At 53.6% G+C, this 22355-nt stretch overlaps 1 protein-coding gene across 2 annotated transcripts; it reads left to right on the top strand.

The window, feature by feature from the left end:
• Nucleotides 1–3270: 3270 nt before the first annotated feature.
• On the top strand, nucleotides 3271–19562 carry SYNGR1 (synaptogyrin 1). Of its 2 annotated transcripts, none has more exons than XM_048069749.2 (4): nucleotides 3271–3449; nucleotides 11267–11504; nucleotides 12490–12635; nucleotides 14782–19562. In XM_048069749.2, the coding sequence occupies exons 1-4, from the start codon at nucleotides 3351–3353 to the stop codon at nucleotides 14878–14880; spliced, it is 582 nt and encodes a 193-aa protein (XP_047925706.1). In that variant the 5' UTR covers nucleotides 3271–3350; the 3' UTR covers nucleotides 14881–19562. The 2 variants fall into 2 exon arrangements, with proteins under 2 accessions (XP_047925706.1, XP_047925705.2); XM_048069748.2 differs by having other exon boundaries at nucleotides 3272–3449; nucleotides 15467–19562.
• Nucleotides 19563–22355: the final 2793 nt, after the last annotated feature.

Below are 22355 nucleotides of genomic sequence, written 5' to 3'. Positions count from 1 at the left end.
TCCACAGTGCCGCACGCTGAACATGCTGGCCAGCCAATACTGAAGGCCTTAGGTAAGAGAAAGTGCATTGAAACAATTAAGTCTTTCCTGGAATCAAGTTTCTGAGATGGAACCATAAAAAAAAATATTAAATACCTTGCAGAGTTTCTTGAAAATGTAAGTGCATACACTTACAAGTAATAACAGGCAATGTTATACTTTAGTTAAAAAAAAAATTAACAGGGGGCACATAATAAAACACACGCACCTTCTTGATTCTTTAGCTGTGTCATTTATTATGTTGTCCAATACAATAGCCCAGTGTCATCTTTCAGATGTACATAGCGCTAGAAAGTGTGTACCACTGCAGTCAACCTTCTCGATTTTTTTTTTCTACAAAAAACCAATGTTCTTGCTCAAAGCTGTGAGTGAATGCATGCCTCAGCAGAAAATCCTGACATAATGTGTAGCTGTTTTTATTAAAAAGCTCCATAGTTATAGGTAACTGTAATGACTCAAAAGACGCTTGACAAATCTTCACTGTACTTAGAAAAAGATATTAGACAATGTGAAAAAACAGAGTAACAACAAAGAAATGAAAACACGTTATTTAAAAATTAATAAGCTAAAATAGGTTTTACTGCTAGCATTGGCATCTGTTTTGCTTATATGTGTATCTCAAAACATCAAAAGACATCAAACGAACTATTTCTTGCAGGGACACGTTCTCAAGCGGATTGTGTGTTCTTCAGGGACTGTGTCCCACTGTCTGTTTCCACAGTGCTTGGTACAACAGAGATCCAAATTCAATTAGGGCCTCTCTATGCTGCTGCTGAATTAATAATAAACAATAACAACAATGTAAGTGATAAAGTTATGCTGTGACAGGGAAACCAAAAGTAAGACTTATTGTGGAACCTGTCGAAGATCTTGTCAGTTATGCTATTCACGCGTTATTCCTCTTGCTCCACGTACAACCACTCTCGGCATACCAATAAGCACCACGAAGACAAGCTCTGTCACGGGGTGATGCTGGATCTGCTCATGTCCGTGGCTTGCTTATGCAGGAGCTTGCACAGAAGCATCTCTTTAGCATAGGGGCAAAGCAGAGATGAAACCTGAACAGGGGGGGAGCTGAAGGACAGCAGATAAATTATTCACTCTCCTTCCTTTGGCACAAGGAAATTGGATAGGACCAGACCATAGAAACTCTCTCAAACTTCTCTAGACCTGAAATTGTGTGAGTGCCACTGCAGGATAACTGATTTGACACGCGACTCTAGCTGAGACGTGCCCTGAAGTGTCTCTGATCCTCGTTGCGGGGCTGTAGTGCTTTCCCTCAGTGTCAGTAAGCAGAGCCCTGGCATCCATCGGAGTTTCCTTTTTTAATCCTGAGGGATACACAGACGGCAAAACCACCAGGAACCAGTCACTAATTAAAGTAATAAAAGTCAGTTTGTTTGTGGGTTTCGCATTTTTTACATGTTTGAGAGATGCAGGACACCTAGCCAGTGGATGCAGGAGCTAAGGGAGCAGGGAGCTCCACAGGCAGCTCACTGGTAGGAGCCAAAACCAGCTCGGCAGAGGTCCCACCGCTTTGTCACAGGCTGGGGCTGGGAGGCTGGGACTTCAGGGGAGTCCCACTGAGCCCCTGGGCTCCCTGCAGATCCAAGCATTGCTCAAAATGCCCAGGTGTCGTGTTGTTTTGGGTTCAGCCTGACAGCTTCAGCTGGGTTAGTACTCACTGAGCCCTGGCCTCCAATAGCTGGCACGGCATCGGGAATCAAGGTGGACGATAAACCTAAGAGCCCAGCTTGGCTGGAAGCATCCAGGAGGCCCCTGGCACTGTGGGGAGATCAGGGCAAAGCCCTGTGCTGGCAGTGTCCCCAGGGCCAGACGCCTCCTCCCTACAGCACGCGTCTCCCCCTTGCACTGAAGCCATCTGAATTCCCACCGCTGGGATGCTGATCGGTGCAGCGGAAGGGCTGCACGTTATGATCATATCTAGTTACTGCAAACATTAATGAAATAGTTGAAGCAAACACCTTCCTACAGAGCCAAATCCCGCTGCCAGCTGCGCAGGTGTAGCTGAGAGCTAAGGTGTTCAGTGTGGGAAGGCGACTTACCCACCTAGTGTGAAAGAAAAAAGGTGCTCTGTTTGGAGGTCCCTTATGGATGCTTTGTGAGGAGGATGTTTCACTGCCTGCCTGAATGTGGGAAGGGCATCAGTATGATCTGGAGGGCTGAGGGTCCGACCATGCAGCTCATCTTCCCAAACAGAGCTGGGCATGGCTGGATGTGAAGTGGGACCGTCCATCCTCTCTCTGTCCCCAACCTGCCCCTCAGAAGGTGACGAGGAACAATAGCTGCTCACAGCTACTGCTATTGGGCAACCAAAGGCCGGGCTTTAATTGCTCATTTATCTCCCCTAGGTTTGCCTCTAGCTCCTACACCCTTCTCTGGCATTGCAGGGCTGGGTCACAGACTGCCAGTAAAACAAATTCATGCTGGGGCAGGACGAAGTGGTGCCGGAGCGAGCTGAGCACGTTCCCCACGGAACCGGTCCGCAGCCTGCTCTCTCGCTGCTAGAACGGGTCTGTGCACAGGTGTGGTCCGGAGGCAACGGGGCCAGAAGCAGTTCAGCCGGTCGTGTTGCTTTGTCAGCCTTTGAGCTCAGTTTTTTAGCAATAAGGAGCCGGAGACGTCCCGAGGTTTGCCTGGTGGAAACGTGGTGCAGAGCAAAGCTGGGCTTTGGCCGTGCCCAGGCTGGCCTCAACGCCAGGCAGCCACGGATGTCACCGTGACATGATGGTCCTCACCTAATCGCTTCTTTGGGATGGAAACCAGGGTGCGGGCACCTTGCTGGAGGACGTGATGTCCCTCAGGTTCCCCCCCAGAGCATCCCCAAACCTCATCCTGGTCCCTTGGGATGGGGCTGCCGTGAGCTCAGCGCTCCCAGGCTGGAGCCAGCCGGGTGCCTCCTGCAGGGAGCACCTCCCAGAGAGCCTCAAATCCGAAATCCCAGGGGGATCGTGCCAGTAACGCGGGCACACGTGTGCCGGGGTCCACAAGACGGGAGCTGCCCGGGATGCTCCGCAGCCTCGACCTCGCTCCCTGCACCACCTCCCCTCTCCCACTAATAGACCTAAAAAATATTAATAATAATAATAATAAAGAAAAATTTAAAAAACACGTGTGTGTGTGTGTGCGGGGGGAGGGGGGTGGGGGGGGGGTGAGCGCTCCCGCGCGGCGCGCCCCCGCGGCGGCGGTGGCGGCGTGAACGCGCACGGCTCGTGTCCGCCGCCGCCGGGCTGCCAGGCGCGGCGCTGCCCGGCTCGGCACGGCTCGGCACGGCTCGGCGCGGCCCCGCCATGGACGGGGGCGCCTTCGGAGCGGGGAAAGCCGGCGGCGCCTTCGACCCGCAGGCCTTCCTCCGGCAGCCGCACACCTTGCTGCGGCTCCTCTCCTGGGTGAGGCCGGGACGGGAGCGGGGCTGGAGCGGGTCGGGAACGGGGCTGGACCGGGACGGGCTCGGGGGAGGCCCCCCCCGGCTGCAGGGCTGGCAGCCGGCACGGTCCTCGCCTCCCCCTGCACATACATACCTATATATATATCTATATCTATATGTACACCCTCATTCTCTCTATATAGACACAATATCCTTCTCATTTGTTAGATCTCTTAAATCGCTGCATGTGATATAGATTGCATAATACATGCCATTATTCACGCTAGGACAATTATATACGTTGTGATATATATTAGCTATAGTCTGCGTGTACGTGGAGCTGTGCGCATATGTGGATATACATTGCTGCGCCTCGGTGCATACGTACCCGTGCACACACACCCAGCGATATGCATGTTTGGGTGTCTGCGTCCATCTCCTGTGTCCGTATTTCCATATATAACACATCCACGCACATATATCCACATACGCGCCTGCACACCGCCCCCCGTGCATCCTGGATATAGGGCCACACGGGGGGAGAGCTTTGGGGTGATGCCGCAGGGTGTGCGGGGCTTGGCCGTGCCTGGGCGAGCGGCTGGGGGGCTGCTGGGGGGGGCTCTGTGCTTCCTCTTCTTCCTCTCACCCCTCCCCAGCTGCTTTTCCCCGCAACGTTTTCCCCCCATCCCACCCTACGCCAGCGCGTCCCCGCAAGAAGGTCATTGGGATTAAGGGAGCGAGCTGCGGCGGGCAGCCGGCGCGGGAGAGATTGAGGTCTGGGCCGGGAGCAGTGGAGGGAGGGCAGGGAGAGGGAGCCGGGGGACACATGCGCACCGGAGGGGGAGGCGCGAGCTGCCTGACATGAGAAAATAAAATAAAATGCAATAAGCGGCGCGAGGGGAGCGGGGGATTAAAGGGAAGGTGGCCACGGGGGGTGCCGTCCCTCCGTCCGCGGGGGTCCTGTCTGCGGGTGACGTGACTCGAGGGTGGCTGGAGAGCTGCTGGATGGCTGGGGATGCGATTAACGCTGGGGGGTGGTCTGTCCGTCTGTCCGTCAGTCTGTCCGGGCTTGTTTACAGCCAGGCTTGTGACCGCTGCGCTGCTGCTGGGTGAGGGGGACACGCGACGCCTTCCCCGAGCGGGCAGAGCAGAGGCAGCGTGCCTGCCCGGGGGTGATGGGCGCGGGGTGACCTACAAAGGCTCGCCTGCTTCTAATCTCTGTGACAGAATTTCCTCTTTCTCCCTCTCTGCCGCCTTCTTTTTCCTTTCCTTTTTTTTTTTTTTTTCCCTCCTTCGTGACTTCATTCGAGCACTGCGGGGTTCTGGCTTCCCAAAGGTGAGGCAGAGAGAGAGCAGGAAATATGGATATATTTTTTTGGGGGGGGGCACCTGCTCTGCTCCAGAGTGTCTCAGGTGCTGTCGGGTCGCTCTCTGAGCTCAGCCCCATGCTCCCAGGTCCCCCCAGCAAGGAGCACGTCCTGGGGACCAGCCTCTCCCTGGCACCCCACGGTGTTTCCCCATCGCTGCGGGTCTGACCTTGACAGAGGACAGGCTGGGCTTTACCCCAGGTGCTGTGGGATGGACCCGTATGGGGCTGTGGGAACTCGTGTCCTATTGCAGGAGCTGGAGCTGCTGCGGGGCAGCAAGGGACCCGGCGTGCACCTTTCTTCTCCCCAACAACAGGTTCCTCCCTGTGCTTTTCCACCTGCTTGGCCTGGTGTGTCCTCCTGAGCATCTCTCCCTCCCCAGAGCCAGGGAGCCACAAGCTGCCCCCGTATATTTAGTCATGACTTTTTTCCCCCAAAACTTGTGTCCCAGAAGGGTCCTGACGGGTGTTGAAGCCCCATCTCAGGCTGTCACAAGGGGCCTGTATGGCCCCTTCCATAAATCAGCTGAACTTTGCTCAAAAAAAAAAAAAAATGGTTCGTGGTTGTTTCGCCCTTCTCACTCCCTCTGGGAGAGACTTCAGACGCTGAGATGCTCAGGGCCATCAGGGCAAATCTATTCACGGCTGGTTTTTTTACCCGTTTCTTTCCGTGCTCTTATGCCCTTCGGTTTAAATGGTGCTTCTCCTTCCCTGCTGATCTCCCCTGGGTGCATTTACAGGCGGCGAGCGCATCTGCACTTAGTCTGCGTATTGCCGGCTCCGCGAGCCGAACCCTTCTGTCAACGAAGGGCTCGTCCTCGCCGTGCTCTCCCAGGAGTCCTCCCTTCCCACCCCAGGACCTAATGGAAACGCTTTGATGCCTCCTCAGATCCTGTGTGCCTTTCGCCTCCTCGTCGCCTTGCAGGCCCATCCGCTCCCCGTGGCTAGCTGGAGACTCCTTTTGGCCAGCTGCATGTGACGAGCTTTAATTAAGAGCAGAACATCTTACGGCTGCTTCCCGAGGCAATGACCTTGTGCTGGGGCCGCGCCGTGTTTTAGCAGACGGTTACGACACCCGAGTGCGTATGGCACTTTACCAACGGGCAGCAAAGCTGGCTCGTGCCCACGGAGCTTGCAGCCCAATTCAGGCGGCGGCGACGAAGGGCCGCGAGGTCAGGAGCGGATGGGCTGGCAGCGGGTTATTTACGTTGCTCCTCGCCGAGGAAGAGATGGGATGGGTTTGGAAGGGAGGATGCTGAACTGCGGAAGGAGGTTAGCGATTCTGGGGCGTCCGTCCGCCAGCTCAGGTTACTTTGGTGCTCTGGAGGGTCAAACATCCTTGGAGGACCTGAGGTTCTCCCTGCCACTGGAGGTTGTGCCTGGCTCCGAGGGTCCGCAGCAGCTCGTGCCCTCTGCCTCCTCTCCTTCACGTGTTTTTTGGCCAGTGGCTGCATGGTGTTGGCACGCGATAAAAGGAAAGCGACTTCTGCTCTGAGTTAAGCTCCGGGCACGGTTCCTCACAAGGTCCGCTTTGTGTGTCAGCATCACGGGGGCTTTTGGGGGCCGCTGTCGGTGGGATTGGGCGTGAGGCCGTGCCAAAAGACGGGCAGTGGATGTGCACAGCCATGGTGTGCTTCGGGGCTGGGCGCAGCAGGTTGTGCTGTGCCCAGCGTGACATTTCCAGGAAAGACCTTGGAGCAGGAACAAATCACCCGTTAATGGCATCTGCAGATAAAAATCTGAGAAGCGGCACAGAGGGACCGAAGGCGATGTTGAAATACAAGCAAAAAAATTTGCTCTGAGTAAAAGAGAACTCTTCCTGGTGGAAAAAGGTGCGATTTGGGGTCACTTTGCTGAGCAGCCACTTGGCGATGTGGGGGGCAGTCAGGAAAGCACAGAGGGACCTGGATGCTAGCATGGAGAAGGCAGGGTACGGCCCAAGGGAGCTGTCACTAGGAGCAGTGGGACAGAAGCTGCTGTTTGGCCATGGGAAGAGCGTAAAACAGGATGGAGCTTCCCGCAGTGCCCCCAGGAAACCTCTTCCTCCCTTGCCATCCGCTGCCCCGAGGGCTTCCCAGCAGCCGTGGGCTCCCAAACGTGGGCAGCAGAAGGGTTAATTGCTGCCAAGCCAGGCGTGAAAAAGAGCTGGCTGGGGAGGAGAGCCTGCTCCGGATCCCACGGCAGGAATTAAGGATGCAGGAATTAGGGATGTGGAGCCTCTCCCCCTCCCCGCATCACCTGCTCCAGCTCAGCCCGGGGAAGCCGGTGCCATGTGGCTGGCAGGCCGGGAAAGGGGCTGGGGGTTAACGCCACCCATTTTGGAGGAATCGAGGGCTGAGCCCCCCCCTGCCAACATGGGGGGATGCTCCAGGGTCAGGGCTCGTCAGGACACCGCTGTCCGTGCAGTGCCAGCTGCGAGGGATAAACAGAGGCCTTCTGCTTCCAAGCTGCCGGTCCCACGCGTACCAAAAGCCGCGTGTGTTTTCTTGAAAACGAGCTAAATACAAGGAGATTTCATGATGATGATGATGATGATAATAATCTATGGCTGCGCAGGGCTCTCCAAAGCTTTTCAGAAACCGCGACTGAACGAAAATGAAAACCCCCTCATCTCTGCCAGGCCGGCATTTGATATCTCCCTTGTCCTCGCGTTTTTAAACAGATTTATTCCTGGTTGCTACCAGATCAGGCACAGGAGAGGTTATTGCCTCATTCTGCCCGAGATGGATTTGATTTGAAGTCCCGCAAGCAATATTATGTCCCCAAACCGTTTCCTTTCCCTAATAGAATAAAACAGGGGGCTGGGGAGGGGGAGAGGAAGCAGGCAGGGCAGCAGAGCCCGTGGCCGGAGGGCACTGCAGCAAGCCAAAGCAGCCTCATCCCTGATACGGCCCTCGTGGGGATTTTAGGGAAGGAGTTGTGACAAATTCCTGGGAGGAGGTGCAGGAAAATCCTAGCAGGGCACCCGAGGCCCATCACATGATGCCCGGGGCTGGGGATGGGCAGCGCGCTGGAGACCTCACATGATGCTCAGGAGTTTGTGCCTGGCCAAAGCAGATCTCTGGTGGGAAAAAAAAGAGGTCTTTCATGGTGGGATGCAGCTTTTTGTCCGCTCGGCACTTTTTTTCCCATTGTAAGCCTTCACACCCTTGTAACAGCCCTTGGGAAACCAGGGCAGGACAACTCTCAGCCTCCCCCCGTCTCGTCCTGCAGTGCCCTAGCATTAAGCTCATTTTTTTTTCGGTGTCTCTCAGCGAGTTCCTCTGTCTGTGTCAGCTTTGCAAAGTGCCCAGCTCTGGGCTTCGCCAGGTGCCTCAGAGCCCTTCAGTTAAAACAAACCCAGGGAAATAACTGCAGCAGCCCGTGATGATGTGCTGTCAAAGGAGCAGTGAAAACAGGGTCCCAGCAGCAGGCGGCTTGCCCAGATCCCCTCTAAGTGCTCTTTTCTGCCCCTTTTTCTAGTCAACAGCTGAATATGTTACTGCTTATGCCATGAGCATGCACCTCCAAAGAGATGTCACACCTGCCTGGTTAGCGTTGCTCCCGGAGGCCTGAGGAAACCTGCCCAACCTAAAAATCTGGTTACTTTAAGCCCCGTCAAGTTCCTTGAACAGCCTCGCCAAAGAAATGAGGCCACTCCAAAAGGAAAATGCCTGCCTGGTTTCCACGACCACGCACAGGAAAGGAGCTAGTTATCTCCCTCTGCAGAGCAGGGGAGAGGTCCCCAGCAAGAGCACTCTGCTGCTGTGGGGGATATCGGGATGCAGGGCTTTGCACCAGCCTCCTGCAAGTCACCTCCCAGCTGTACGTGTGTTTTGGAGCATTCTCTTAGTCTCTGTATACAAAGCTTTGTGCAGCGGGGACTCGCCACGCGAAATGGGGGTGCTTCAGTTCTACAGATAGCAAGGAGCAGCAACGCGCGGGGGAAGGAAGGCGGCTGGCGTTTCTTGGTAAGCGGTGCAGATGTGCCGACAACGGGAACATAAATGCTTCCTCCTCGCAGGCTCGTGGTGCTTTGTTTATAATCCAGGCAGGCATTCATGCTGCACCTGCCGCCTGGATTATCTTGGCACACGCGCAGCTTACGAAATCAAGGAAACACAAAAAGCTTCGTCTTTCCAAGAGGCCTCGCTAAGTCAGCGAGCTTCCACCCACCACCTATGCCAAGACGTAGCTGCCGTGGGTTAAATACTCAGCACTTCAGCCTCCTGCTGGAAAATTTAGGGGGATGGGGATGTCCCTCTGGTCTTGTGCACTCAACTGTTTCTTTAGGAAGTGCTGATGTAGGCAGGTATGAAGGGACAGATGCAAAAAGGAATTACTATTGAGGCTTCTTGTGCTCGGTGAGAGCCCTTCCAGGTCGGCGGCAAACCAAGAGATACGAGCCCAAAGAAGACGTGTATCATGGTAGGAACAGAGTAACCAGAGGTGTCTCTGGGGAGAGGCAGTTGCAGAAGTTCACTCATCCCAAAACGAGCAAGCAGAGACTCAATACAGAGGTGTTGCAAGGGTTGACCTGACTCAGGGAGTCAACACTTCACCATTATTGAGCCCTGAAACAAAAACGAACACCAGGCTAAGCCTCTTTTGAGGCTATTTCTCGTCTTCCAAAGTGAAGCCCTGCTTTCCATCTAATGCTGCAGGAAACCAGGCACCCGCTTTGTAACCTCAGTGTCAGGAGGCTGGTGTTTCAGGTGGCACTGGCAGCCCTGGCAGCGCCTGGACTTCACTTCGAGCAGTCTGTTGGCCCTCCGGTAGGTCGGAGGAATAGAGCACGTACTGCCAGCCCAGCCTGCCGGTAACGTGTGGGAGACCTCCCGCTGAAAGACCCTGTGTGCAACTGTCTGTGACTTGCTGCCTTTCTAAACCATTCAGACTGAAATCTCGAAGACCAGACCTTTGCTTTGGGCGTAAGAGATTTTTATTGGCTTGTGTTTTTCATGGGCAATTTGAGCAAAGTGTGATCAATTTTGATTTTCAGGAAGGAGGAGGAGAAATCAGCTGTTTTATCTCCTATCTTTAAAATCTCTTGCCAACATTCAGAGAACCCATACAGTCCTGATGCTTAGGAGCACCATCTCCCAGCTTTGTGAGATTACAGTAGTGTGTCAAAAACACGCCCAACATCAGCAACACACACATGGGACCAAATTACGAGCTTTTGAGTGAAAAAATTATACGGGTGTCAGTAGATCCGTGTTAGAGCTTGGCAGCTGAAATGTGGACACCGTTGAGGGCTGTCAGGGTTCCTCTGGCTCTTGATGCTGTTGGTCAAACAGCAGATATCTGGAATGTGGGTCTGGGGCATCCACCAAGGGTCTGGAGATACCCTGCAAAGAAAAACCTGCAAGTGCCACCTTCATCTTCCTCTCTTTCTCCTGCGGCTGCACGGGGAAGCTGTTTGGTTGAGATGAAGGACTGGGGCTGCCATAAATACCTCTCTGCCATGGTGAGCCTGCTGTGTCAAAGAGGGCTGGCCTTGCGGCAGGTGACAAAGGCTAAGTCGGTGAGCGAAGATTAAACTGGCAGCTGCGGATTAGGGCCTTTCTACCTGGCCTCATCCTTAATTCTACCTGGTTTAAAATAACGTGCAGCGGCGGTGGCGGTGGCGGGTAGGGAGTGCTGATGGGGGCCCTTCTCCTGCAGCTGTGATCAGCTTTTGGCATTAGCCACGGTGACAGCGAGTGCAAGAGTCAGAAATCTTGCAAAAGCAGATCCTGGCAGTAAATGGCCTGGGCGGGGTGGGGGATGTGGTGGGCTGGGAGATGGAGCAGGCAAAAGTGGATGGTCTCAGCGACCCAGGGCACGGGAGCAGATAGAGCAACAGCAGTGGGAAGAGAGGAGAAGGAGGGAAGCTACCCATCCTGTTAGATCTTCTAAATGGCTGTAAGAGGTGATAAAATGCTTTTTAAAATAAATAAAAAAGCCCAAGCAAGGGGGAGGGGAGAGCGGGAGCCCGGCAGGTCAGCAGGAGGAGCTGAGGCTGTGGGAGGGAGAACGGGGAAAGGAGCTCAGTAGCTTCATGGATAAAATTGGAGAACAAATGCGTGGTGGAAACAATGACTTCCTAGAAGGGAAAGGAGTGGGTAGGAGAAAAAGTGCAAAGTAAGCAGATTGCTGCTGCTGGTAGCTCTTGCACGCAGGCGCCTGCACCAAAGCCTTATCCGAATTTACACTCCACGTCACCTCCCCATGTGTCCACGGGAAGCCACCCTTCCTCCGGGCTGAGGCTGCTTTACATCGGTTTGGATCAAATGGATGAAAAAAAAAAAAAAAGCATCCAGAAGTGCCCTATTTTAAGCTAATCCTCTGAAATAAAATACAACTCCCCGGGGCCACCGTCCAGGCGAGGCTGTGGGACGGGAGCCCAGCACGGAGAGATCTGGGTGGAGGGCAGCCGCGCTTGTGGGAGCTCCCCGGTGCTGGTCCAGAGGGGTTTGCCCTGATGTGCCTCCCACCTCCATCCCCCCCAGGTGTTCTCCATCGTGGTGTTTGGCTCCATTGTCAATGAAGGGTACGTGAACCGCGTGGACGATTCGCAGGAGCACTGCATTTTCAACCGCAACCGCAACGCCTGCAACTATGGCATTACCGTGGGTGTCCTCGCCTTCCTCAGCTGCCTTCTCTACCTGGCTCTGGATGCCTACTTCCCGCAGATCAGCAGCGTCAAGGACCGCAAGAAGGCAGTGCTCTCGGACATCGGTGTCTCGGGTGAGCTTCCTGGCTGGCTGGCACAGTGCTGCTCTCCTCCGCGGAGAGTGCTGGCCACTGCCTTCGTTCTTCTCCGTAGGAATAGCTGAGGGAGTCCTTTAGGATCAGCAGGTCTCGTCTCCCCCATGCTTATGCTTGATAAGGCCAAGTGTTGGTGTCTGGAGACGGTGCTCCCTTCTTCTCCAGCTCCAGGTGTTTGAACCATATATATTTTAACATAAAAAAAAAAGTTGAGGATTTCATGCGGACATGTGAACTTTTTGAGGACTTGTGGCTTACAAGTTTGTTCACGTTTAGCCTAGCAGTCCCACACACAGGTAATGGTGCAGAGAAGGGGACAGATGAAGCACTGCTTGGCTGCCACTTCCAAATGCCCATTTCCATGGCTGCCGGTCATCTGGTTACTCCTGGAGAGAGGGCGAGTCCTTCTCCTCCCCACCAGATGCCAACCTGGATGCCCAGCTCCCTGCTACCCAACCCCTTTCCCAGGGATGCAGGATATTGATGATATCTCAGCACCTTTCCTCAGGATAAGGGCTTTCATCGCTGCTGACCTAAGCAAAGGCCAGTTGTTGTGCAACTGCAGGCTGGCTGCTCCTCCTGCAGCTCCCTTGGAAGGAGCTGCTCTTCACTTGTCCTTGCAGGACAGGGTGGTGAAGCAGTGGTGATTGCTCTTGTACTGAGAGCCAAATGCAGGTCCTGTGATCAATCCAAGCACAAGCAAACAAAACCTCCTCCCGCTGACTCCCCTGAGGTACTTTCTGCAGGCACCTATCATCACCTTGATGGTTTAGCTGTCAGTGAACCTACTCACTTGGGCTTAGAAAGCCTGCACAGCCAGAGTTTGGCCCAGCCTGCAGTGCACTGCTGGGTCTCGTCGGGTTGCAGTTTCCAGAGAAACGCGATGTGTTTGCGTTGTGCTCATACGTGCCTTCTTGATCTCCCTCCCCTTCCCCTTTGGCATGCTGGTGGTGGTCCGTCCCAGCCTTCTGGGCATTCCTGTGGTTCGTTGGCTTCTGCTTTCTGACCAACCAGTGGCAAGCTTCAAAAGAAGAGGACAACCCAATGAACGAGGGAGGGGATGCAGCCCGAGCAGCCATCACGTTCTCCTTCTTCTCCATCTTCACCTGGGTGAGTAGAGAAGCCATGACATCGGATCAAGTGTCCTCTGCAGTGTGTTAGCTTGTGGGGAACGGGAGGTGACTGGCTATGGGATCCCAGTTCACATGGCTTCAGAGAGGGAAAAGCAGGAGGAGGGGTGGCTGAGAGGGAAACCTGGCGTGGTGGTTTCACACTGGTGGGCAACTAGGCTCTACCATGTCGCTCTATCATTCCTCGTCCCAAAAAGAACAGTGGCAGAAAATATGATGGGAAAGGGCTCATGGGTTGAGATAAGGACAGGGAGATCACTCACCAAGTGCTGTCATGGGCAAGACAGACTCAGCATGGGAAGATTAATGTGATTTATTACCTATTGCTAACAGGCTAGAGCAGTGAGAACTAGAAGCAAACCAAAACCACCTTCGCCCCATCCACCCTCTTCTACCTCCTCCCCTTGAGCAGTGCAGGGCAATGGGGGCTGCGGTCAGTCCCTGAGGCTTTGTCTCCGCAGCTCCTTTACGGTCCCTCTCTGCCCCTGCTCCCCGTGGGGTCCCTCCCACGGGATGCCGTCCTTCCCGAACTGAGCCTGCGGGGGCTGCCCACAGGCAGCAGCTCTTCAAGAACTGCTCCCACACGGCTCCGTCCCACGGGGTCCATCCCCCAGGAGCAAACTGCTCCAGCACAGGTCCCCCACGGGCGGCAGCTCCCCCCAGGCCCCCTGCTCCTGCGTGGGCTCCTCTCCACGGGCTGCAGCTCCGGCCCGGGGCCTGCTCCTGAGGGGGCTCTCCATGGGCCGCAGCCTCCTCCAGGCCACATCCACCTGCTCCACCGGGGGCTCCTCCACGGGCTGCAGCGTGGAGATCTGCTCCGTGTGGGACCCGTGGGCTGCAGGGGGACAGCCTGCTCCACCAGGGGCCTCTCCACAGGCCGCAGGGGAACTTGTGCTGTGTGCCTGGAGCACCTCCTGCCATCCTGCTGCACTGACCTTGGTGCCTGCAGGGCTGCTTCTCTCACATTTCTCATTCCTCTCTCCCAGCTGCTGTCACACAGCAGGTTTTTTCATCCCTTCTTTAAATCTGCTCTCCCAAAGCCCCCCCCAGCGTCGCTCCCTGGCTCGGCTCTGGCCAGCAGCAGGTCCCTTTTGGAGCCGGCTGGAGCTGGCTCTGCTTTGACATGGGGCAGCTGCTGGGCTCTGCTCACAGAGGCCACCCCTGCGGCCCCCCACTACCGAACCCTTGCCACGTAAACCCAATACACCTGGGAAGCAAGGACACCAGAACGTATGTGGAAGGAGACTTCACACAGACTCCAGTCAAGAGTGTCCTTGACAAACCTCCAGAATGACCTTGTGCAAGCCAGCCTCCCCAAGCGTCATTTCCCTGCGCATGAAAGGATTTTAACTGCACTTTCAGCTCATCAGTGCTAAGCAGAGAAGGGAGCTACAGACTGGGGGTTCACCACTCTCTCTGCTTCATCCCCATCACATGAAAAGCCCTTGGTGGCCACAAGAGGCTGTAGCCACATCCCTCCCAGCTCTGGGGAAGCAGGCTGCACCCATGACTGCAGCTCCACTCGGGAATGGCTTTTTCAGAAGATGACAGTGCAGGCTTTTTAGACTTCCCTTTCCCGGCAATCCCTTGTTCCCCGTTCACTGGGCAGACTGTGGTGTGCAATATAAATAGAGCCCCTGCAATCTTCATCCCATCTCTGAAAGTACCGAGTCCTCGTAGCTTTATCTCCTGTGTTGGGCAAGGGCAGGTAGGAAGGGTGCCGAAAAGGCAACGGAGCTGTTAGGGAGGGGGGCTGCCAAGCACTGAGCACCAGCCAAAGTGGCAGCAGGGGCCAGGGGCAGCAGTGTGACCACCCCGCAAGCCAAGCCTCTTGCTTGAGTGCTGCCAAAGGCAAGCAGTGGCGTCCCTTCAGCTCCAGCAGAAAGTGTGATGGGAACCAAGGCTCATGCAAGGGGTCCCCCAGGACCCTTTTGGAGAGAGATATTCCCACCACCTGCAGGGTCCTCCCTGATGCATGGGCTGCGAGTGGCTAAAGGCATCCTCTTCCCCAGGTCCTTGTGGTTTTGTTTTTGTTTTTATTTATTTTTATTTTTAATTTCAGTCAAACGCTCTGGCATGTTCTTTCTCACTGATTCTCCTCCCCACACCTCTCTCTCTCCTCACAGGGCTTCCTCACCTTTCTGGGTTTCCGGCGACTCAGAGACATTACTTTTCAGGAGGAATACAACACGCTGTTCCCCAACTCCCCGTCCTTGCTGCCATAATGCCCCTCACTGGTGGCGAGCCTGGGGGTAGGGACAAGGGGTGCAGATGAAGGAGGCTGTCGAGCAGTTGGCTCCAACGCTCTGATCATGGGCGTTCGCGTGTTCCTCCTCTGCCCCTTCTCTCCCTCACCCTAACTAATGCTGTGTAACACTTGTGCCTTTCTTCTGATGACTGCTCAGACCTAATATTTCAGCCAGGAGATGCCTTCTGCCCCAACCACTGTATCTTCTCCATTCCTCCCAGCCCTCATTCCCCAAACTCTCCCCTGTGGGGCAGTTCATGACCTGCCAGACTGCTCACCTCTCTCGGGGATGCTCTGGGAAGATGAGCCGTGCCTGCTGGGGTCTGAGATGCTGAGCCACATGCCCAGGCTCCCTGCTGGCCACCCCATTGCAGCTTGTCCCTCTTCTCCTTGCCACGGAGCTGGTGCTTTCTGCAGGGCAGCCTGAACCTGGACAGGCTTCGCGCACTAACCCGTAACCACTACTAACCCTCCTTTTGTTTGTTTCTCTCTCTCGGTACGTTCCCCTTTCTCTTTCTCCCATCCCCTCTCTGCTTCCCATCTCTTCCCATCCTCCCTTCAAGGTGGGCCAGGCGTTCCTGGCGTATAAGCGCTTCCGGCTGGGCGCCGACTCGGCCCTCTTCTCCCAGGACTACATGGACCCCAGCCAGGACTCCGGCATGCCTTACGCTCCCTACACGAACGAGGAGGATGCTACGGACGCGGTGGGGACGTACCAGCAGCCTCCTCCGGCAGATGCTTTCGACACCGAGACACAGGGGTACCAAACGCAGAACTACTGAGCCGCCGATGCCCCTTCCCCGTCCCCTTTCCCTTCTGCCCCCTTTCCCACTGCCGGCAGCAAGCCGAGGCACAAACCAGACGTGCGTAGTGGCACAAGAGGTGGCTCTCAGCTATGCTCCAGCCTTCTGGGTCATCTGTTTTTATTTATTGTTTTTAAAAAAAAAAAAGAAAAAGGGTTCCCCATCGCCTCTTCCCTCTCTACCCCCTAGAACTACCGGCCAGCACCAACATGTCCCAAAATCTGTCACTGAGGGAGGTCCCCCCTTCCCTCCTCTCCCTCCATCAGTGGGGCAGGGGGGAAGGATGCTGGAGGTGGAAGGGAAGAGGCGTTCCTAGGCGAGGCGATGTTGCTCCATGCTGCAGGAGATGCGGGAGCATCCAAATTGGGCCCGAGGGCCTGTTGGCTCAGGGAGGGGAGGGTAGAAGGGGGGCAGGCTGAGAGCTGGCATGCAGGCGTGCAAGGGTGGAGGGAGGGGCTGCTTGGGGGGCAAGGGTGCCCTTCCGTGTGAGTGGGGAAATGCTTTATTTTGTGAGGGTTTGGGGAGAAGCGGGAGAGGGGAGGGAGTGCAAAGAGAGAAAATGGGAAGGGAAAGAGGAGTATTTGCAGGTACAATCAAAAAACTGCAGCTTTTTGTAGATTTTGCTGTAGATGAAAGCAAGGGGCTTGAGAGAGCAGAGCAGAGGGGCAGCGCTGTGAGAGCTGTTCCTTCCCTTTGGGTTAAGATGGAGGTGTGTTTCCCCTCGTCTGTTTGCCGTTTCACCCTGGGCAGGAGGAGGAGAAGAAAGCTCCTCAGTGTGCTGCTGCATCCTCCTCCCTTCCTCTGGTAGCAGAGTGCAAAGCCTCTCGCTGGCACCACCTTGAGCACACGGGAATGGAGCAGGACCCCCTAGAAAGAAACGTGGCTGCCGTCACACTGTGCGGCCGCCGAGCAGTGGAGGGTCCGTAAGTGGGCTTCATCTCTCACTCGGATGGGGCGGTCAGCACAGCAAGGGGAGAATTTCCTCCATCCTTGCAAAGTTGGTTTGTGCCGGGCTGGGCTCTCTGAACGCTGGTCCTGCTGTACTTTGAATATATTATACCTTAGTGCTCCTTCTGCAGCATCTGGTATGTCTTTAAAGCCTCACCTAGGTGGCAGTAGTGCCTCTCGGATAGAGCTCGTATGGACATTACTCCACACTCCTCGTGATTTTGCTTCAAGTCAAGACACAGCTCCGGAAGCACACTATTTATTCCGGGATAAAATTAACGTCTGTGCCTAAAGGGAAATAACCGAGCAATAGCCAAATGGGCAATTTTCAGCACAGACCTCTCAGAGCACAAGCAGTGGGGTATGTCTTGAGGAGCTCTATCCCCTGAGCAGCTGCCGTGGTCCATGCAACGTTGACCCAAGTAGCAGAGATCAGGAGCAGATCTAGCATCCACAGGTGCTTCACCTGAGCGTTTGGCCCATTCCCTGTAGCATCCCTTGGAGCCAAGAGGATCAGACGCAGGCATGGCCTGTGGTTGTGCAAACATCTCATCTGGAGGACACTGAGCCTTCCTTCACCCACATCACCAGTCCTCCTAGCACTACTCTCCAGCTGCCCCACAGCAGTAGAGAAGGGGTAGACAATGCTGAGTTGCAGACCCCAAGAGGGAAGGGGGAACAGTTGTTCTCCGTTGCATGTGGGCACGGTTTCTACCTGCTCCTACCAGCTTTCAGGAGCTGCTAGACCTCCACAGGGGTGAGAGGCAAGCCTGTCACTTGCAGACTTGTGCTGCTGGCTGCTATCCCCATGGCTTGCCCTCCCTTGCTGGTGGTTGCTGATGATGGGAAAGGGGGACCAACCACCCCTGTAGACATACAAGGAGGGCCTGGGCAAACGTCCTGTGCTCTGTGGCTGCGAGCGAAAGCAATACTGTACATAGGAGGGGTATTTTTCAGAGGGAAGCCCCTCAGGCTTCTTTTATTTTCTGTGGGATCAGCCTAATATTTAGGCTTGGGAGGGGGTTACTTTATTGAGAGAGATTTGTTATGTCTGTGGCTGTGGGGGGAGCTCCCTCCAGTCCATCTCTCCTAATGGGGGAGTGGAATGAAAGAATAACGAGGTGGAGGAGGAGAAAAACTAGTTGTACTCACCCAGACTCATCCGTGTCATCCTTCATGCTTTCATTTTGGGTGTGTAGGGGAAGCCATGAGGAGGAGGAGGCGGCGGCGGCTATAAATAATCAACCTTCAGCATAAAAATATGTTGTCCTTTCTGGGAGGAATTGCCCATTACCTGTCCCATCTCATCAGGGAGGGGGCGAGGGACCAGGTGCATGAGGAGAAGTATAGGCCATACGTTGGGGCGGTCTACATGGGGACCTGTTTTAGGGTGTAGCATGTGTCTATCTTCCATGCCCCTTCCCCCATCAGAGCTACATAGATGGCTAAACATCATGTGGGGGTGACTCATGAGAAAGCTTTCCTTTATCGTCTTTGGCTCGCCTCCCTCGTAACCATCTGATGGCCTCCAGTGGGTTTGAGGTGGGACAAGCCTCCCCCTCAGCGCCAGCACTGATGGGAGGTGAGCCAGGTGGCTTCATCTGGGCTGCTGCCCATCTCTTTGTCCCTTTCCTCCTTGCTTTGCGTCACCGCAAAGGCATTGGTATGGCAGGGGACACGAACAGTAGATACTTGGGCAACTTGTTGCCTTTGCTCATGGCAGAAGGCGTACTCTCCTCGGGTTGACGTGCTCGGAGCCTTCACAGTGGAGGGTTGGTGGTGACAGACCTGGGGGTGGGACTCGTCTGGTTTGCACATAGCTCTTTAAAATGCAATTTCCAGTGGCATATGGCCGTCTCTGTGGCTGAGGAAATGGACCTACCCAAGGGGTCGCTTATCTAATCTTAGGCGTTTCTGATAAGGTGCTGCCTGTTTCTGGTGATCGTAGGCAAGGCCTGGGCAGCTGGCTGGAACATGTCCCTTTTAGACCCTAAACTTTGGTGAGATCAGTCCCACTCTAGGGATTAGGAGATCAGAGGGAAGGCTACATAAGCAAAATGATAAGAAGGCTCTCTTCCTGCCATGCCATTTGTCTGGATTACGGAGGATTATGGATCCCCTGTTGGGCGCAATGGCCCATTGATGTCTTGTTATCTTACAAAGCCTCCAAGTAAGGGACTTTCACGAAAGCAGGGGCTGTGAAGGGCAAAGGAATGATCAAACTTTGCCCCACCTCTACCTATGGCTTCAACCTCTGGACACGTCCCCATGCCCTGTTCTCCCCTGTCCCCACCACCCAGTTCATCACCTCATTACACACCCTTCCCCTCCGCGTTATTCCTGGCAGTTCCCTCAGGGGAGGAGGGCATTTGTGTCCCCACACCCTCGCGAGCACCTGGGAGGACCCGGGAAGGCAGCGTAGCGGGATGGCCTCCACAGGAGTCTTGGCTTTGGTCTCCAGAGCGGGTGCAAGGCAAGGAGCCCAGCGAGGCCACCTCGTGCAGTGAGTCCAAACCATCCATCCAAACAACTCCCCACTGCCTCTGTGGCATCCGTAACACCACCTGGGCTGCCCTGCCCCTTCCCCTGACACATTACTGCCTGTGTATAGTATATATATTATATATATATATTTAAAAGGATGTATAATATAAAGCTATACATATACACGTATATACGATGACTCACGGATGGCCTGCTGCATACAGGATCCCCTGAGTGGTCTTGTCTAATCCCGAGTGTCCCTTCACCCCTCCTCCCCGCACCCCCGACCGTCCTCAAATCCCACTACAGCGACCCCCGCCACCTCGGCACCTGTGTTTACAATGTCCTATATATTTGTGGTTAACAAAGTGAAGGTGGTAACTACTGGTGTCTCAATAAAGTTACGACATTCAAAATAACCAAACTGTGAAAAATTGGTCTGGGTTTTCTTTGTGAAGGGGTGGCTTTTCCAGCTCGGTTCGTTTAAATAGCAAGGCTTGTGTGTCCCCATGAGGACAGCCTGCAGGCTTGTGTGGGAAGTGGAGGTTTAGACCAGTGTCCTGGGGTATCCACTGCATGCAGTGTCACCACACCAATCTGCATCCAAAGGGTCCTGAGGTTCCTGCAGCAGGGACGTGACCTGGGGCAGCTCAAGGAGCGGGACTTCTCTGCTGGAGCCCAGGATACCACGTTCCTACAGGTTTAGTGAAAATCGGTGGCATCAGTGGAGAGAGGCCTGAACAACTGCCTTTATTGGGAGGGACTTTCCAGGGAGCTAACAGCTGCTTGTTTTGCTTGGCCTGTTCCAAATCGCACCCACCAAATGTCTCTTACCTACTCAGCAGGAAAATATGAGAAGGAGCTTGAAGTACCGTATTAGAAGGGGAGTCTTATTATGAAAGGGATAGATGGTGTGTATGGAGGACATGCAAAAATATAGTATGAACACTAATATTTTCACACCAAGGGAAGCAGATCTGTTTATTATTTCGATGTGTCTTTACTTCTACACTTCTGTTCATCTGTGTGTGACCATTGCTTGGGTGTCTAGCATAGTACACATTTTCAAAACATAACCAAATACTGGGAAACAAAAGCTCTCAAGACACTGCTGACTGGGTTTCAGTAATAGATAGCCCACCATTAAAAAAGGATCTCATTTCAACTTGCTCTGTGATGAAAATAAAATTCAAAATACTATCCTGTGATAATGTTTAGATAAAGCTTCCTGCTCATCACCCGAATACCTGGGTATGTAACGTGCCTACCACTGTGCAACTTGAGTACAGTAAGCAGAGACACACGATGGTAAGCTGGCTGTACCCAGTCCTCCAAACTGGCTCCCCTCTTGGGTACAGCTGGGCACACACACACTGTAGCTTCACATAATATACCCAAAAGCACTGATATACCCACCTGTCCCTCGATTAATCTTTCTTTGGAAAAAGATCTTCCTACAGCCCTAGCTTTTGGGGTGGAAGTGTTTTAGAGATGTCTTAGCAACGGGAGGAGTTAAGAACTGCTGAGACCAAATTGTCAAAAACAAGCATTTACGATGAGTAAGACTCCAGCATTATGAGTTTGTTTCTTCTAATCATCTGAAATCTTTTTAATTGCTTTCTGGTATTTCAAGCTCTTATGAGTCACGTTTTGAAGCTTCTCCCTGCAGGCATGACATCTACAAACACAATCCTACTATAAAGTTTTTTTAAAAAGTTCACATAATCCCAGAACTCCGGGAGACGGGGCTTTATTTAGCATATCACAGAAGTCAGAAAAATCATATGCCTCAGCACAAATGAAACAACCTCATTTCTCTCCCTCAAAACTCCAGCTGGTCTACAGCTCTGTACAAAATCTCTCTCACAGTGATATTTATCTCATTCTCTTGGGGGGATAAACGCTCCCTCACCATTTCCCTTTCTCCTCGCAATAGCTTTCCAACTCTCTGGCAGGTGCTAAGGGAAGAAATTGCTACCTCCTCTCCTCTCCTCTCCTCTCCTCTCCTCTCCTCTCCTCTCCTCTCCTCTCCTCCAGCTCTCCTTCCTTTCTTCATGCTCGTTCTCTCTATTGCTTTATCTCTATTTCTTGGCCTTTCCAGCCTGCCTGGAAATAGCAGCTTACAAAGGAGCCAGGAGCATTAGGGCATCTGTGCCTGTGGGAAGCATCGGGCTGCAGTTGGCAGAGGTAGGTGGGGTGAGCTCAGGGTGGAGCTTGCAATGCCACCCCCTCCACCATCCTTTTCCGTCCATGGTAGGTGCTGAGCAAGTGTAGCAATCTGGCTCTGTCACAGACCCTTCTTTTCTTCCACATCACCTGCTGCAAGCCTTGCCAAAAATCATGACTTTGTTCTCCAGCCCCAGCCTCCATTATTAGCAAAACAAGGCAGAAAAAAAATCTCCCTAAACACATCTCGCTTGTGATCGGCAGCGAAAAAACAACTGATGTGAGGGTTTCTGCTGGCGATCCTGTAATTGCCTCCCGTTGTGTAGGATGTCTGAATGTCTACCGCAGCACCTGCTGGGGCTGCCCTGTGCTCCCTGCTCCTCGGGGCAGGGTGTTCAATAATATTCTTCATCTTTTATCCTCTAGCCCAGCACAGTGACCGTGCTTCTCCTTTTTCTGCAGAGAAAACATTTGCAAAAACAGGAAGGCTGTAAGTAGTACAGCTTGGCACCAGAAATACTGTGTATATAAAACCTGGCATTGGGAACAGAGAATAACGAGAAACAATAAATACAAAAGAGAGAGAGAGAGAGAGAGAGAGGAATGAGGAATACAGGAGTTTAACACGGGAGAGGGAGCTGAAGATTTGGTAGTCACTGAATCAGACAATTCATTTACTGGTGCATGGATGAGTTCAGTGACTGATATCCTGCATTCCTGGGGAGATTTTTGCTGTATGAGAATACAGCATGGTATATAGCTGAATTTCTGGGAGGATTTACTGAAGGTAGGAAGCATAAATAAAACAAAGAACAGATAAGCACTATCAATACAGCAACAGAAGCTCTGTCGGTGCAGTATTCCATCTAGCAAGTACTGCTTAAAGATGCTGGTCTCTGTGAGCAGGTATTCATAAAGCAGCAAACAAGCTTCAGTAGCACTTTCCTTTGGAAGACTGCAAAAGGATGGACAAACATGCATTTAGCATTGTAAGCAGCCTTGCTTGGCAAATCAAACTATTCACTTTTTGCAGACTAAGTAGTTAAGGGCC

The sequence above is a fragment of the Anser cygnoides genome, chromosome 1 (genome assembly GCF_040182565.1).
Source record: "Anser cygnoides isolate HZ-2024a breed goose chromosome 1, Taihu_goose_T2T_genome, whole genome shotgun sequence".
NCBI lineage: Eukaryota > Metazoa > Chordata > Aves > Anseriformes > Anatidae > Anser > Anser cygnoides.
Note: the sequence above shows the minus strand (reverse complement) of the source record. Positions and strands in the feature narration are given on the sequence as shown.